General features: G+C 37.4%; 1 protein-coding gene across 1 annotated transcript; it reads right to left on the minus strand.

The window, feature by feature from the left end:
- Nucleotides 1-1613: 1613 nt before the first annotated feature.
- Nucleotides 1614-14291, minus strand: LOC130747682 (ENHANCER OF AG-4 protein 2). The gene is made up of 12 exons (XM_057600689.1): nt 13876-14291; nt 13492-13568; nt 10778-12685; nt 10195-10693; nt 9987-10095; nt 9750-9862; nt 6777-6964; nt 4440-5100; nt 3862-4366; nt 3511-3603; nt 3320-3401; nt 1614-1814 (listed from the first exon to the last, which is right to left on the minus strand). Exons 1-11 carry the CDS (start codon nt 13984-13986, stop codon nt 3331-3333), a joined length of 4335 nt encoding a protein of 1444 aa, XP_057456672.1. The 5' UTR covers nt 13987-14291; the 3' UTR covers nt 1614-1814; nt 3320-3330.
- Nucleotides 14292-16047: the final 1756 nt, after the last annotated feature.

Raw genomic sequence — 16047 nt, forward strand, 5'->3', positions numbered from 1 at the left:
ATTAAGAATGTTGACAAAGCACCTCTAATGCCGTCAATATTTAAAATAATGCACACTCCATGCAATGCTAATATTGAGATGGGACTGTAACTTTCTAAATCTAACTGAAAAGCAATGCTTAGAGAAAAAGGAGCAGCTACATTTTCTTTTTATGTCAAAAATACCACAATTTATAAACTATTACTACTTGTCTATTGTGCCCCTGAACAACGAAAAGGAAAAATATCAAAAAAGCTAGCACAGGGAAAAAGAGAGTTTAACAACAAGGACATTCTGAACACCAATACACTAATGAATAATGATAGCAAATATGGATGTCAATGGTAACGGTTTGAAATTTTCATGCACTTTTATAAATAAAAGAAAAGCATAAATAGTGTATTTTTCTGTCAAGTATCCCTTTAGAAGCCATTTGACCTTTTTCTTTTCATTCAAACACCACACAACTTCCACAAAGAAATATTTGAGATATGCAATGGCCATCACTGTTGTACCTTCTGTAATTATATTTTAGAAACAGCATTTGGGAAGACAGGGAAGTATGACATACAAAACTAGTAAATCCCTCTAATCATTATAAATTCAGATAAAAGGATTGAAACTAAAATGCAATCTTCTTTATCACTGAGACCTCTGCAGAATTTCTTGAGATTATCACTTTTTCAGAAAATCATTCACATCCTTTCTTCTTCATGTATAATTTAACCTCAAGAAATTTCTACATATATTTATTACCAGGCCATAGGTCAGGTCACTCAATCTTAGAATGCTCATGGGCAAATGCATTTCAGGAATCATGTAACCACTTCAAGTCAACAATTATGGTCCCACTTCAAGAAAATGAATTTGAAATGTCAAAGAGAACGAAAAGATAGAACAAGAGAGGATAAAATATCAAGCACATACAAAAAGAAAACAGACAACCTAAGCAACTACAAAATACAGATGTTCACTAATGTAAAATTCCATCCATTGCATACAACAGTGAAGAGAAAGTATACACAACCCCATTCCATTTCTTTTCACTTGGTGGGATTAAGCTTTTGTTTTGTTGTTTGTTTGCTTGTTGGTGGGGGGGGGGGTTACCACCCAACAATGCAAAAAGTACATGATCCCATTCCGGAACTAGTTTTTAGACAAAAAAGAGTAAACACATCAACTACAACATGTCATTGGTACCCATACCCAAAGATGGGATTCAGGAGTTAAGAGAGAAAAGGTGGTGCGTTTGAATGCATAACTAAATTTTAACAAGGAAAAAACATTCAGTTGTGAAACATGAAATTCAAGTAAAACGAAGTTAACATCACTCCATCAATTACACCTTCCAAATTTTAATTGAAATGTGGTTAAAGTAATTAGCACCACAAAGGGCTTGAGAATTGGGGCTTAATATATAGACAAAGGTATAACAAATAGGAACTCAAGTCATTGAAACATGTAATTATTATTTCAGAAAATGCAACAGAAAAGAGAAAATAAATTTCAAAATAAAAGAGGCCTAAATGATAAAATTATGATTAGTTTATTGCAGCTAAAACTGAATCCCTGAAACAGATTTCTATATAGACATTTAGTGATAATTACAGGGGGTGGGAAACAGATAAACTAACCAAGTCAGAAACATGGGCCTAAACTTGGAAGCAAATGTTCCTTGGATACATTGTCAGGAAAATTACAATATACACAATCCTGCCAAAAGCCTCCACAATTCTCAAAAAATTTCTTTCCAGGTAAGTTGTATGTGCTTCACAGGTGAATCTAACACTGAGGCACCGTATATAACCTTGCATGTTGACCCACCAGCAACAACACTGAAAGATGACAAGTAGTCACAAGTCAAATATTAAGACAAAAAACTAACCTTAAATACAATTTCCTGTACAAAAATTGACACAAGCATACTGCATATAAGTAGAATAAGGTAAAATCCATGAAAGAGTTTTTCCTGTAGTTGCGAACAAAACAACTCTGCTTATCCACCACTTTTGCATATGAAATGGAAAGTTTTCAATCTTAAGTTAGTATTATTTTAAAAATATCAGTATGCTGGTTCATCAGTATGATCTGTTCAAAATGACCAACCATGAGACAACAGAACAAATTGTTAGAAGATACCAAACTATGACCAACTGCGTAAGTTTACTAGGGAGCACTATAACAAGTTAACAACTAAGTACTATGTCAGAAGGATTTTGCCCAAATAGTGGAGACTCCAAGTCAAAACCATTCAAAAAGCTAAGGATCTTATAGCTATAGAGATTTGATGTGCTTCTTGGATCCTTGAAAGTGCACGAACTTATCTTAATGACAAAGCCAATGGAAGAAAGAGAAGTCCAATACTCCAATCCATTACTCTCAAAACTGTTCCGAAGAACAGAAAAGCTCTTAAAGGTGAAGAACTCTTCCAAAATAGTTTTTTTTAACCTTCAGCATTATTTAATCAAAACATACTGTCCCAGAAGGATAGCTCAAGTGGTAAGAGCTGGGGGGGGGGTCCAGGGATCAATCCCTGGAGGGTGTGATTTATCTATCCGATGTACCCAATAAAAGTGCTATGGAACTTCGAAGTCAAGCAGTCATCTTTTTCTTTTTATTTCTTTCTTTTTCTGGATTAAAAAAGTTAACTCGAAAGAGAAAAAAAATATATAAGTTAAGAATATGGACAGTAATAATTATCAAAGTTATCATTCTACTCCAGTCGTACATAGATGTATATCAAAGCTGTCTAACAACACAGACCCAGATGATTTTCATAAAGATGATCAACCTCAAAAGCTTCTGCTCTGGGCCAAATTTTCAATGCGCATCCGAGATATTTCAACACCACAGCCTCAGGAGTATTTTTAGAGGTATAAGATTTCATTTAACAGTGAATAACTCTACACTCCTAACCTAAACACCTAATTGCTAAATAAAAAGTATAGTCACTTTCTTTATGCTTACAAAATGCATTGATTTCAAATACGTTTCATTTAATCATTTCATTATTAAATCGTAGAATGTTTTAGAAGGATATAGCAAAATTAAACAATTGTAGATGTCAAGTGAAGAAAAAGATTAAGTACTCAAGAGAGAAACTGAAATGTATTAATTGATGATCAGTAATAACATACAGTGCTTTATACAGCATTCAGTTACACAGAAAAACAATTGTTCTATCTTCTAAAAAAAATAGTTAGTTAGACAATAACTAACTAACTATTTACAATAGCTCTTAGAGAATAACTAACTGTTTTACAATAGATCTTAACAATTCTACTCTATTATATGCAACCTAATCTATGAAATACAAGCAAAAAAGAAAAAGAAAAATCACCTATTGTAACCTCAAGTCGGTCTCCAACAGTTAACAGTAGGAATATCAGGTCTACAAGGCAACATCTGTGGAACACCGTGTCCTGGAGGAAAGAGAGTTGGATCCATAATCCATAAAAGTAGTTTCTTAGTAAAGAAAGCACAGAGATGGTAAGGTAGACCAGAGAAATTACAAAAATCTGCAAGAGTCACCTGATATTGGAGCGCTAGGTAGGTTGCCTGAAATTGGTCGCTGAAAACCGACATTGCTTACTGGTGGTCTTTCAAGTTGTGGTCGGAAATTACCTTCATAACCATTATGAAAACAAAATGTTTATGCACAGCATTCGGATTCTCTTACAAATAACAATATACCAAAATAGTTAGTGTAATTTAGTCAGACCATATAATTTAACAGATCCCACATGCATTTCACCCAATAAGATAAGTGTTTTTAGAAAGATAGTTTTACTAACATTTCTCACAAAATAAACAGTACAGAGCATATAACATATTTTACTATAATAAAAAATTTGGAATGGTATGCCAAATAGATTCATGTACCTTCTTGCACAAAGGGGGGACCGGGGCATGAAGGATTTCTCCCTATCCATACACCATGTTGATTGTTTGTTTTGAATTCATTTGATGGCATTCTCCATTGCTCCTCAGCAACAAATTGCCTCCGGCCATCTTGAAGGGATTGTATAGGGAAGGCAGGATGGAATGAATGTGGAAGATGTTGCTGAACTGTATGATTTGGATAAGCGTACTGATTTGATGTATTTTGAGGTGGAGCAGGATGTGCGTGTCTTTGAGAAAATGGCGGGTTGCCCGGCTGAAATTGATGGTTAGGCTGAGGAACCTGAGCATTTAAATACACATCATTCTGTCCGTATTCTAATTGCCTTGAGGGATTAAAACCAGAAGGTTCCTGGGAGTTGCAGCCTGGAGTTGGGGCAAAAGCAGATGGCTGTGGAAATATTTCATTCTTAACAACCGCATTGTTGTGGCCTCCAGAAAAAGAACTTCCAGCCATTTGAACTATTTGATTACCCTGCATAGAGGACTGTATTTGTGCATATCAGCAATTGAAACAAATCCATAAGAAACGAGTGATTCTAAAAGAAAAACTGTCTTACACTTGTTGTGCCATTAAAGTCATGAGGTACATTCTGCTGATACCCTAACTGTGGGGATGACTGATGTGATGACTGAGGTGGTATTAATGACTGGGAAAGAAGTGTAGGCCGAGCGCAACCAGATGATTGAGGAATTAATGGCACTGGGGGGGCTGCAGGTGGTCGAGGAGGGGGTGGTGGCTGCAATATTGGAGGTGGTGGGGGTGGGGGAGGAGATGGAGATGGAGATAATGGAGGTGGTGGTGGCGGAGGTGAAGAAGGTAAAGGTGGGGGAGGAGGAGGTGAATCAAGTGGCAATGGAGGAGATCCCTCCGGAGTAGCTAATATCTCTTCCAAATTGTTTGAAGTTGGATCTAAATTCCTATCTGTCCGCTGAACTTGCACGTCTATCTCATCAAAACTGTTCAAAAATACTGGCTTCTCATCCTTTGGGTGACCTGAAACATCTTCCATTTCTAGCTCACCATCCACGTCCTCCAAGATACAGTGGCGCTTATCATTTGGGGTAACAGTAGAAGTTTCTGATTCTCCAAGCGTAAGTGTGGGATCTGCAGGAGATGCATCTTGTGTATCCTTACACGAATTGATTTGTAAATCATCTTCATCTTCATCTTCAAACGCGTGAGAAGATAAAAAGCCAGGTAGCTGAAATGTAGCATTACTGAAATACAGCATTCAGTAATACATGAATCAGAAACAGAAATTACTTTTCAAAGCAACAAGAATAGCAATAGAATGAAAACAACAAGTAGACAGTGAAGGTTTCTGTAGTTAATCAAAAGTTCGGCCAAGTAAAATCTGCAATAACAATCCAGCACCAACAACAAATAAGTGAAATAAATACATATACACACATATGTGAGCAGGCAGGCACACACACACATCATGTGACATGAAACCCTAACCCAGCTTATTCATCAACTAACATTCAATACCAAGGCCAATATCAAAAAATTAAAGCATCATGGCACCATGCACATGGGTAAATGTCTGTAGATTCTTCTCTCACAATAAACTGTTTTGACACATTCTAACTATAAGAAAGATAATAATCAAATATAAGATGGGAGTATAATAGGTGGAATTAAGCAAATAAGTTGGAAAGGTATGCCTCTTTTCTTCTAATTAATTAATTTATTAAATAACAAAAGTGAACTATAACAAGAGAAGCCAACATATTGTAGTAATTTAGATAAAATAAATTATTTTGTTTCTCTCATTTTCTTTAAAAGGCAATTATAGGAGTGAATACTTGTGATGCTGTTATACATCACCAACAAGAGCGACAAGTTACATACTTATGATTTATGAAGGCCATGTTAATTAAATAAGAATCTTACTTTCTATGTAGTTCTCAATGACATCTCCGTGTTTCAATATTCAAAACCAGTTCAATGTAAAGCATGTCACTGATTATGAAAAACCTTTGTAATGCTAGAAGATAAAAAAATGCACCCTTTAATGATCAGTTTTTTAGATCAAACAAGTTTTAAAGATAATATCTTACATTTGTACTTAATCAAAATCTCAAATCTACTGCCCACTTCGTATATTATTTGAAATTCAAGCATGATTCACACAAAAAATATTACAAAAGTTAGCACAGAACCTGTTTTTTAACAAACTAAACATGATGTGAAATCAGTTCAAATTTACATATATTCATGATCCTTGTTTTAAATTGCAATTTCATGACCAGAATTTAAGTTTAACAAACCATCCTCGAAATATACAAGTCTATTAACAAAACTCTAAAATAATTGACCCATTTCAGTTTAAACTGTTTATTTTTCAGTTTCCTGGCACTTACCACATTGTTGAAAACCTAAACAGAAACTGAAAAACTGAATAGAAATTATCATTGAATCAAAGGTAAGATTACAAGAGTGATTCTCAGTATTTATACTTGAGAGAGTAGCTTGCTAAGCAAGCTATCTAGACTAACCATAGTTCTAACTGAACTAACTAGAGTTGACAGCTGGCTAACCAGAGTTAGCTACTAACCGTAACTAATTATAACAGACTCATAACAGACATTGAGTTTTTCCAAAGCATAACTGTCTTATACTCTAATACACATTATTTTCTTTATGTTTGTACTCCACTGTCCAACTAATTGGTGATTCAGTAATTAAAAACGTAATAGATTCCATATATTCTTCCTTATTTAATGATTCAGACTTCATAATTTACTACCTCTCCAGGATTTACATTAGGATAAACTAATTGTACAAAAATGACCAGCAACTCTAAAGGAAAAAGATATAATGGATGAAAGAGAACATGAATTTTAAGAGAAGCACACTATATAAAAAGTTGATGAAGAAAACATCAGACCTTCCATATTCATCGACAAGCATGCCTTCCATTTCTCTTATAGGGTCATCAACAGATCGCTCTGCTCGAGAAGGCCGCCTAAGAGAAAGGCTAACTGTCATATCATCATTTGAAACTCCAATATCATCCATGTATCGGCGAATAACTGATTCAGGAAATATTTTCCTCTCTAGCCACAGCCTCAAAACCTGCAATCAACCCAATATATAGAATATAAAACAAAATTGATGTCCACATAACACACTTATGTATGAAAAGTAAAGCAACTCCATTTATTTAAACAAAACCTAATTCACTTAATAATAAAGCAAAGATTGTAGACAAAGTCAAGTAATTGGCACTCACACAACATAAACAAGTAGTGGATGATCCAAGAAAAAGGGGCCATGAGGGTTTGGTCTCCAAGCTGGATGTTAAGAAAGCTTATGATTGATGAGTAGGAGTATCTTAGATAAAGTACTTGATGGAAACCGATTACAGGACATGGTGTTAGATGGAGGAGGTATATTTCTGATTGTATCAATTGCTTTCAGTAAATGCGAATGGTTAGCCAAAATCCTCACATTATGGACAACAAGGCCTCAGAGAAGGAGATCGACTATCTCTATTTTGTTTACCTTATCGGTTGATGAGTGAATCAGATATTCCCCAGAATTGTTATGAATGCATTATCAAGGGGATAAAAATGGGTTGATGCAAATCAGAGGTGGTCTGTTATAAAGGCATTATCAAGGGGATAAAAACTGGATTAATGCAATGTGAGGTCGTCTGCCACATTCAGCTTGCAAACAAAATAGTTCTCATTTTTGAAGGAGAATATAGAAAACTCTCACTGTTTGATATTCTCCAATTTGCTGAATTTCTTCTATATTCAATATTAATGGGGTCAGAAAGCGAGATGGAAGATAAAAATGTGGAAAATAATACCCTCATCTCCCTTAATACTTTTGCTGGATGCTAAAACTTACAATGGCCTTTCACTAATGGTGTTTCTTTTTATAGTAACTCAGACCAGTTCCTTTAGGAATTTGGACTTATTTGTTCAAAAGAGATATAACATTCCAGAAAGATAAAAAGGAGCTTAGACATATTAACCCCATTCAAGTGAGTTTATCCACTACTCCATCAGGCTTTCCATTCTTAATATTTCTTTTACAGTGGAAGAATGAATTGGATGTCAGGTAGTTAAAATTGATATCTTACATAAAGACCTGAAGAGTAAAAAACATATGTAAAATGTTCTATTGTAATACGTCATAACATCTTAAAATATAAAATAATTTTCAAACAAATATTTATACATACATACTAAATAACAAAGGAAAATAAACCTTGAAATCACAATTAACATTTAACCAAAGTACAAAACTCAATTAAAAATGCATAACTCACAAGCTCATACCTCAAGTTATGACAAAATTTAAATGATTTATAGTTTTATACATATATAACAGCATGAGTTTAACTTAGCACCCCATAAGAAAGTAAAGTTTGTAACACTACTGCCATCAGCTCTACCAAGCAAACTATGGTTTAAGGAACCACGCATCAACTAACAATGCCTAGTTGTCAGCCTAAACCTAATTTGAAGGAGAGAAGTTCAACCGAACCCGTCCAGCGTTATTTTCAGTCCAGCCACCAGCTGTCACTCATAGGCCAGCACCAAGTTGTCAACAAGATTAAACCTCCCACAAATAGAAGATGAACCCACCCCCAGCTTGAATCACAAAACAGAAATGATGGCAGAAAACAAAATTGGGTTCAAAGTCAGGCGAGCTCACTCTCTTGTTTTAAATAAGGTGTTATGATCAGCCCAGGGTTCGTCTGATTCCACAGCTTCTACACTTAACAACCCAACACATCCCACCACATCATATTTTTGGATGTGACCAAGATTGCTGAGCATGCCAAAAATTGTGGACTCATGCAATCTGAGTCATACTAAGATGATTAGAAAAAATTATAAGAAATTTACTTTGATCTGGAGCAGAGGACAAGTATGGAGACCACCTTGTTAGTTGGGAGACACATTTCAGGAAAGGGAGCAGTTAATTGAAATTTTGATGCCCAGGTATACGGCTAGATGGCTTTTGCACTTTTGTCAAGAAAAACATTGAGGCACCAGGTAATTGAGAGCATAGTAGTCAATCCCGGATCGCGGCGCGTAGCGGCCGACCCCAAAAGTGGGATAGCGGGATAGCGGATAGCGGGATGACCGCTATTTTGATTTTTCACATATAATATTATATAACTAATATATACATATAATTACTAAAAGAAAGGGAAAAAAAATAGAGGAAAAGAAGAAAAAAACAGAGCAACTCAGAACAGAATAAAGGCCCAAGGGTAAACAGGGGTGGTGGTCGCCGGAGCCTGGACGCTGCTTGTCAGATTGCGCCGCGGCCATGGGTTCTGGACTTCTGGTCGAAGGTGGCTGAGGGGAAGCAAGTCGCGCCGGAGAAACGCGTTGAAGAAGGTTGCAGGTTGCAGGTTGCAGAGGAAACGCGTAAAGAAAGAAGAAACGCGTGAAGAAGACGAGTGAAACGGTGCGTTTCACTTATTAAGAGCGAAATTCCAAAAGTACCCTCAAATTTTAACCTAATTTTACAATTTTGAGGGCAATTTGGGAATTTTCCTTGAACCCGACCCATCTTCAACCTGGAGCACCGCGATTGAACGCGATCGAACGCGATTTGGCCGCGATTCGCGGCGCGACAGCCGCGACGGCGTTCCGCGACGCGATCGATTCAGAATCGCGGGGAAGGGCCGCGACGGCGCGATAGCGCCGCTATTTGCCGCGATCGATAACTATGATTGAGAGTAAGCATATTCTATCTTGGGTAGCTTTTAATTTGTTCTATCTTCCATTTTATTTTTCTTTTTATAATTTGGACGCTGTGTTAGGGGCCTAGTCATATTGTGCTAAATTAGTACAATTAAATTTGTTGTTCTTAACGAAAAAAAGGAGCTGACCTTGAGACATTGACGGCGATTTTCACGGGCACTAGCTCCAGGGGGAGCAGCAGCACCAAGTAGACGTGGCAATGCAGCTTGAACTGTAGGGATGTAGGAGGCTCCAGCAATGCCTAAAAATGTCCTTCACAATCAATTACAAATGCCAGGAACAAAAGACAACCTAAACTTGCAATTTTGGGCAGGGAAGAGAGAAAAAAAAAAAAATAGAAAAGGATAATCCAATATGTTCACCACCTTTATGACTATGTGAGCACTGCGTGATAGAATCAACAAGAAAAAACAAATCCACTTTGCGATGAAAACTTGTTTCATTTTCCAGCTTTCGGATGAGAACCTCAACAACCTGAACATAAGAACTAAGAAGTAAGTTCACCATATGGGCAGTAACCATCAAATTAAAATAATTCTAAAGCATCACGAGCAATAGTATGATGGAGCTGACCTCATTGGCAATGCCATACTTGGCACAATCAATTGCAAGACGAGTTGCACGCCCAATACTTTCCTTGGTCCTTGACAAAGTCTCAATCATTCCTTCGAAAGCATCACGAGCAACAGCAGCTTCTGTACCACCACTCAACGAGCCTCCTACACCCCGTTGCGCCGAACCAACTCTTCTCTCCTCAATTTCATCAGCATCAAGTAGATTCCGAGAGGCAGAGTGATGCTCATTAGTTGGTGGAGAAGCCAATGCAGTGTGCTCGTAAACACCCTGCACATCTGTCTGTACAAAACTATTTGAAATTGAAAGAATAGGCTGAACACTGGAGGGACTAGGAGTTCCCCCTTGAAAATTGTGAATGCCTAAAGTAAGATATTGGGAATGAGCTTGTTTCCTTTTTGCCTGGGCAACCGCAATAAGATGCCTCATAGTTCTTGCAGATTCCGGAGTCCCAGAACCGGCATACATAATACTCTTTTCCTCCATACTCACCTCCAATCTGTTATAACATAAACAAATTAGGCAGGGAAAGGGATCAGTAAATAACTCCAAGGGAAACAAGAAGAGTCCAAAACATATATACCTATCAACATGAAGAGCATCAGGTTCCTTAAAACCAAGCGTTGAAGGAGGAACTTCAACTGCTTGTGGTAATGTCTTGGGAGTGGTTTTAGAAGTTTCTGATGAAGATGCAAGCTTCTTTTTATGCGTTGCGACTTGATTCTGAGAAGAGCTCAGGTTGTGTGAAGACTTTGAAGATGCATGATCAACCTTCTTTTGAGTAGCATTGCTGGAGCCTTTAAGCAAAGGTTTGGAAGATTTATTCCGGTCCAAATTGGGCTTCATTGCAGGAAGTGACTGAGGTGATTTTACTGGAGAGGCAGAGCTTAATTTTGCCATCTTAGAGACAGTCTGCTTCGGATCTAATTTATCATGACCACAAGGAGCGTGCACAGGAATGACTTCATCACCTTTGTCTTTCTTAGGCTGCTTAATCGACGAAGAGTCATTACGTAATTGAGAAGATGGTTCTTTCAAACGGATATTCTCTGGTTCACTAGATTTTCTGGGGGCCAGCTGAGTATCATCAGACCTCTCTAAGTGTGCATCATTGCTCTTCTTGACCTCTGAAACAATAGGTGACTTCATAGTTTTTGCAGGTCCTCCATGAACAGGAGTTTTAGGTTCATCATCGTCCTCATCATCATAAACGCAAACAACTCTACGTTTCTTCTGTACTTGTTTAACATTATTCTTATCACCTTTTAGTCTAAGAGCACTCTGGTCTTTCTTTTCATCTGAAGCAATGCAATCAGAATCAGGCATAGCTTGCTGAACTTTGCTATGATGGTTGGTCTCAGGTAGCACCTCATGGACAGAATCATCAGACCCGACAACACCAACTTGAGCCCTTGATGGCACGCTTTTTTCTGTTTTTAAATTTGATGTGGACCTTTTTAACTCCATTTTTTTAAATGCTTTGCCTTCAACAGCAATAGAACCAGGCGGAGCACTTTTCACATCCTTCGGTAAGTATCCTAAAGTTGAATCATCTTTGGCATCTGCACGCTTCAACCTCTTGGTAGCATGTAAGGATTCATTTGCTCTCACATTATGCTTTGCAAGCAATTGGACCTTCTTTCCCATGCTAGAGCTTTTTCCATCAGTTTCCTCCGACTCCTGTAAGTCCTTTTTTACCTTAGGACTTGTTTTAATAGGTATCAAGTTCTTACTTTTTTCTCCAGCATTACCATTAGAACCTGATTTAAGAGTTTCTGGAGCATCTGATTTAACAGATGGTGCAATTTTCCTTTTTTTCCCATCTTTCAATGTCACTCCAGACCTGGAACGATCAGCACCACCAGTAGAATTTCCCTCCTTCAATTTTTTTCCAGTAGATGATCCACCATTTTTATTTATATCATCTGCAGCCTCACTTTGTTTCTTTGAGCCAGTAACAACCTTTCTTGTCTTGCTTCCATTTTTTAGAGCACCATGTCCATTATCATCAACACTACTTGAACCTTTAACACTGGACTTGCTAGACTTATTCATTATCTCTGAACCATTGGGTAATTTACTTTTGATCACAGGCAACGAACCAGAACTATCATTTGGATGGCCAGATTCAGAGAGTTTTTCATCTTGGTTACCACTTTCTTCTATTCTTTGTGTACAGTGCTCCAAATTAGGGTCAACATTGTCCATGCAGATGTCATCTTTTTCTGCATTTGATACCACAGCATCAGCGGCATCCTTTAGGTTACCCACTACACCATCAACAGAAGGAGCCTCTGAACCAAGACGAGAATCATCGGTGTCATCTGCCAAACCACTAGCTTTCAGTTTCTGATTCTCATCAAAAGCTGCACAGATTTCCTTCACAGCTTGAACAAAGTGTTTCTGGACAGTTTTGCCTTGAAGACGAGCAGATAACTTATTTTTTGACTCACTGGTGAATGTCTGAATGTCTGCAGGTGTAACGAAAGCTCTGCAAAGGAAAAGAACATAACATAGGCACAATTGTACTTTCTACAAAGATAAAATGCAAGACAATCAATCAATTGAAAAATAATAAACATGAAGGATACAAAGCACAAAACATAAGAGTGACCATCAAATCAGATTACCTATGTATTTGGATGAAGTTCAACAAAACATTTCCTTAATTAAACTGGAATTTACATACAATGACTTTAATCATGGTTGTCAACTTAAGTAATAAATTTTAATCTTAGGGGGTATATCAGGATCTAATTCTAACGCATTTTCAGATTGCATATCACTTCTATCGTTGACAGGTAACAACAATGCATAAAACTTATCCTCGAGAACCCCCTAGCTCTACTTTTAAAAGGAAGAAATACTAAACTTGTAGGATAAAGTAAAACAAGATCTTAAAAAAAATACCAAAGAAAGTATTAGGGCAAAGCATAAGACATCCTCACAAAACAACCAAAAACAAGAAAAAGAGCCCATTCAAAGATAGACAACAGCTTAATGACATGTTAAAATCCCTTGCATAAAGGATGCAATCACAAAACTTTCAGATTAGACTGAAAAGCCTACTAGGGTACTTGTACATCACTGACATACTTTCTACTGAGGCTACAGCAAATCAAGAATTAATATTTGCATATGCATAGATGCTGGAAGACCTACACAACTATAGAAAACTTCTAAGGCCATAACTATAATCACAAAAATCCACCTTCTCCAATAAAAAAGATTAGATATTCAAGTAGCAATATGGCTATACATGATATCTACAAGAGAAATGAGGTGAGAGAGGCTTACATTTCTTCGGTGCCAAAGAATTGAACAAAATATTTCTTGGGATCAGGGGCTTTATCCCAATCTTCAGGTCTGCTTATCTGAAGACAAAAGAAGCAACGAAATCAGCATCCTCACTACTGACAACTAAAACCTGAATCAACCAACATAAGATTGTGACTACATAGCAATAGCAATGCAGAAACATCACAACACATTAAAAATCAAAACCCTTCATTTGAAAATTTTCACAAATCAAGGGAAATGAAAGCAATGATTAACCATTGAAATTCAAAATCCAAGCAATACCAGTACTAATAACTAAATAACGATGGCACGGAATGAGCAGGATTTGCATCGCAAGCATGAATATCATTCGAGAAAGGAGGAAAGGTTTGAGGGTGACACCTTGGCAGGCCAAGCGGGGAAGCCCTTAACCTTCGCGAGCACGAGATCGCCCAAACTCAAGTGCCCGTTCGCCTTGGCCTTGTTCGCTCCGCGTCGGCGCGCGGGAGGCATGACCACCGGTTCGTCGTCGGTGCTACAGGGTGGCCGGAATCGGAAAACGACGACGCAGTGGAAAAGGGGAAGGAACGATCGGAAAACCCTAGAAAAATCCCGCGGAGGCGCCGCGGGGATCTTGAACGGAGATTCAGCGGCGGAGAGAGAATTGAGAGGGGGAGAGAGTGACGGTGGTAGAGAGATGAAGAGATTGACAGAGAGAGAGAGAGAGTGTGAGAGAGATGAGATTTTTGTGAGAGAATGGCTTTGGCTTGTTTGCGTTTGTGTTTTGGTTTTGGTTTTTGCCCAGAAGGGTGTGAGAATGGGACCTAATGGGAATTTTCTGATATTTTTTTCTTTTTGGTTTTGCCACTCCCTACATTGGTGTTTTTGTTTTTGTTTTTTTTTGAAAATCCTAAATTGGTGGAAATGTTTCAACTTTCTAGTAATCATATGAAAATCCAACCTGCATTCATAATTGGTTATTTATTTTCGATCTCATGATTGGATTTCACTTTGCTCGAATAACTGACTTGATTCATTCATTCAATTCAACTGAGGTTGGTGTTCAATCATCGACCGACCGAGAAAACGGAGCATGTTTCATGGTTAATCATTTCCTGTTTAATGCGAGTATATTCGGTGATGGATACATTCATCTAGAAGACTGGAACAAGAAAAATTAAATACACGACATAAATTAATTCTTTCAGGTTATGGTTTGTCTCACCATGTCCTTTTCGGGTTGACCAGTTATTTTCCTTCTTGGAGTTTATACAACTCGTGTTGCGGGATGACGATGCCAGGTGTGTTGTCGAGGTTCAGTCCTTAGTGTTTGCGTTGTGAAAGGGTTGCACCTGTGCTGTTTTCAGTAGTGTCTCCTACGCTGTTCAGCATATGGTGCGACGAGCAATTCCTCTACAGGCAGCGCCGATGGCTTGCGCGACTAGGGAGAGGCCAAACACAATTCAAATCACGGTGTGACAACGTCCGGTTCGAGGGTTTCATAACTGAATTTTGATGCCTCGATTAAGGAGGTTTTTTTTTTGTCAAGCTTAAGGAGGCTTGTGTTGCTAGCTTTTGCATGGTGACCCGTGATTTTGAGGGGGAGGTGCTGGTCGCGACTGCGTCGCTTCCTTTCCCTACTTCCTTGCTGGTGACAGCTAAGGCATTGGGGCTCCATTGGTCCATGGGGTTGGCTATTAAGTTGTGCTTTCACTCGGTGTGCTTTGAAACTTTTTTTTTTTTGTGAATCATGCTTGAATTTCAAATAATATAGGAAGTGGGCAGTAGACTTGAGATGTTGATTAAGTACAAATGTAAGATATTATCTTTAAAACTTGTTTGATCTAAAAAACTGATCATTAAAGTGTGCAATTTTTCATCTTCTAGCATTAAAAGGTTTTTCATAATCAGTGACATGCTTTACATTGAACTGGTTTCGAATATTGAAACACGGATATTTCATGGAGAACAACATAGAAAGTAAGATTCTTATTTAATTAACATGGCCTTCATAAATCATAAGTATGTAACTTGTCGCTCTTATTGGTAAGACCTCCAGCTCATGGGGAGGGACAGATATTTTTAAGAAAAACATAAGTGCATTTGTTTCAGACTAAAAAATAATAATTTTTAGCCATCTAAAAAATAGATTATTTTTAAAAAAATTTAAGAAAAACACAAGTTGTTTTGGGTTTGTTTACACTAATTAAAATCAGTTTTGATAGATTTTTCTGATAAGCTACTCAAGGTAGTTTTTCTAAAACCATTGTTATGATATAATAGGAACGGGATCAATTTTAATATCATGCGAGCATGATCGAGAGTACCTAATTCAGCGGAAGATCATTCTTCAACATCAAAACATTTCTACTACTTCATTTGCTTCATGTCCTTCTTATTAGTTTGAAACTAGCTTCAAATCTATCACCCAAAAAAAGAATTACATTGTCCACTCGCAAAGGTTTAACAATTTCATCAGACAGAGAGAGAGAGTAAGTGAGTGAAGAGCAACTTGACCCTTACTTAAGTTCCTATTTACTTACCCTAGCCTACACAAATGCCAGTCCAATATAA

Source organism: Lotus japonicus, chromosome 3, assembly GCF_012489685.1.
Source record: "Lotus japonicus ecotype B-129 chromosome 3, LjGifu_v1.2".
NCBI lineage: Eukaryota > Viridiplantae > Streptophyta > Magnoliopsida > Fabales > Fabaceae > Lotus > Lotus japonicus.

Bases quoted from the DNA above. Each gene is read 5' to 3' on its own strand.
- LOC130747682 (XM_057600689.1), bottom strand. From the start codon at position 13,986: ATGCCTCCCGCGCGCCGACGCGGAGCGAACAAGGCCAAGGCGAACGGG. The intron at 10,694-10,777 runs GTATATATGTTT...ATGTTATAACAG, and splicing joins GATGCTCTTCATGTTGATAG to ATTGGAGGTGAGTATGGAGG. The intron at 9,863-9,986 runs GTGGTGAACATA...GGACATTTTTAG, and splicing joins GTGCTCACATAGTCATAAAG to GCATTGCTGGAGCCTCCTAC.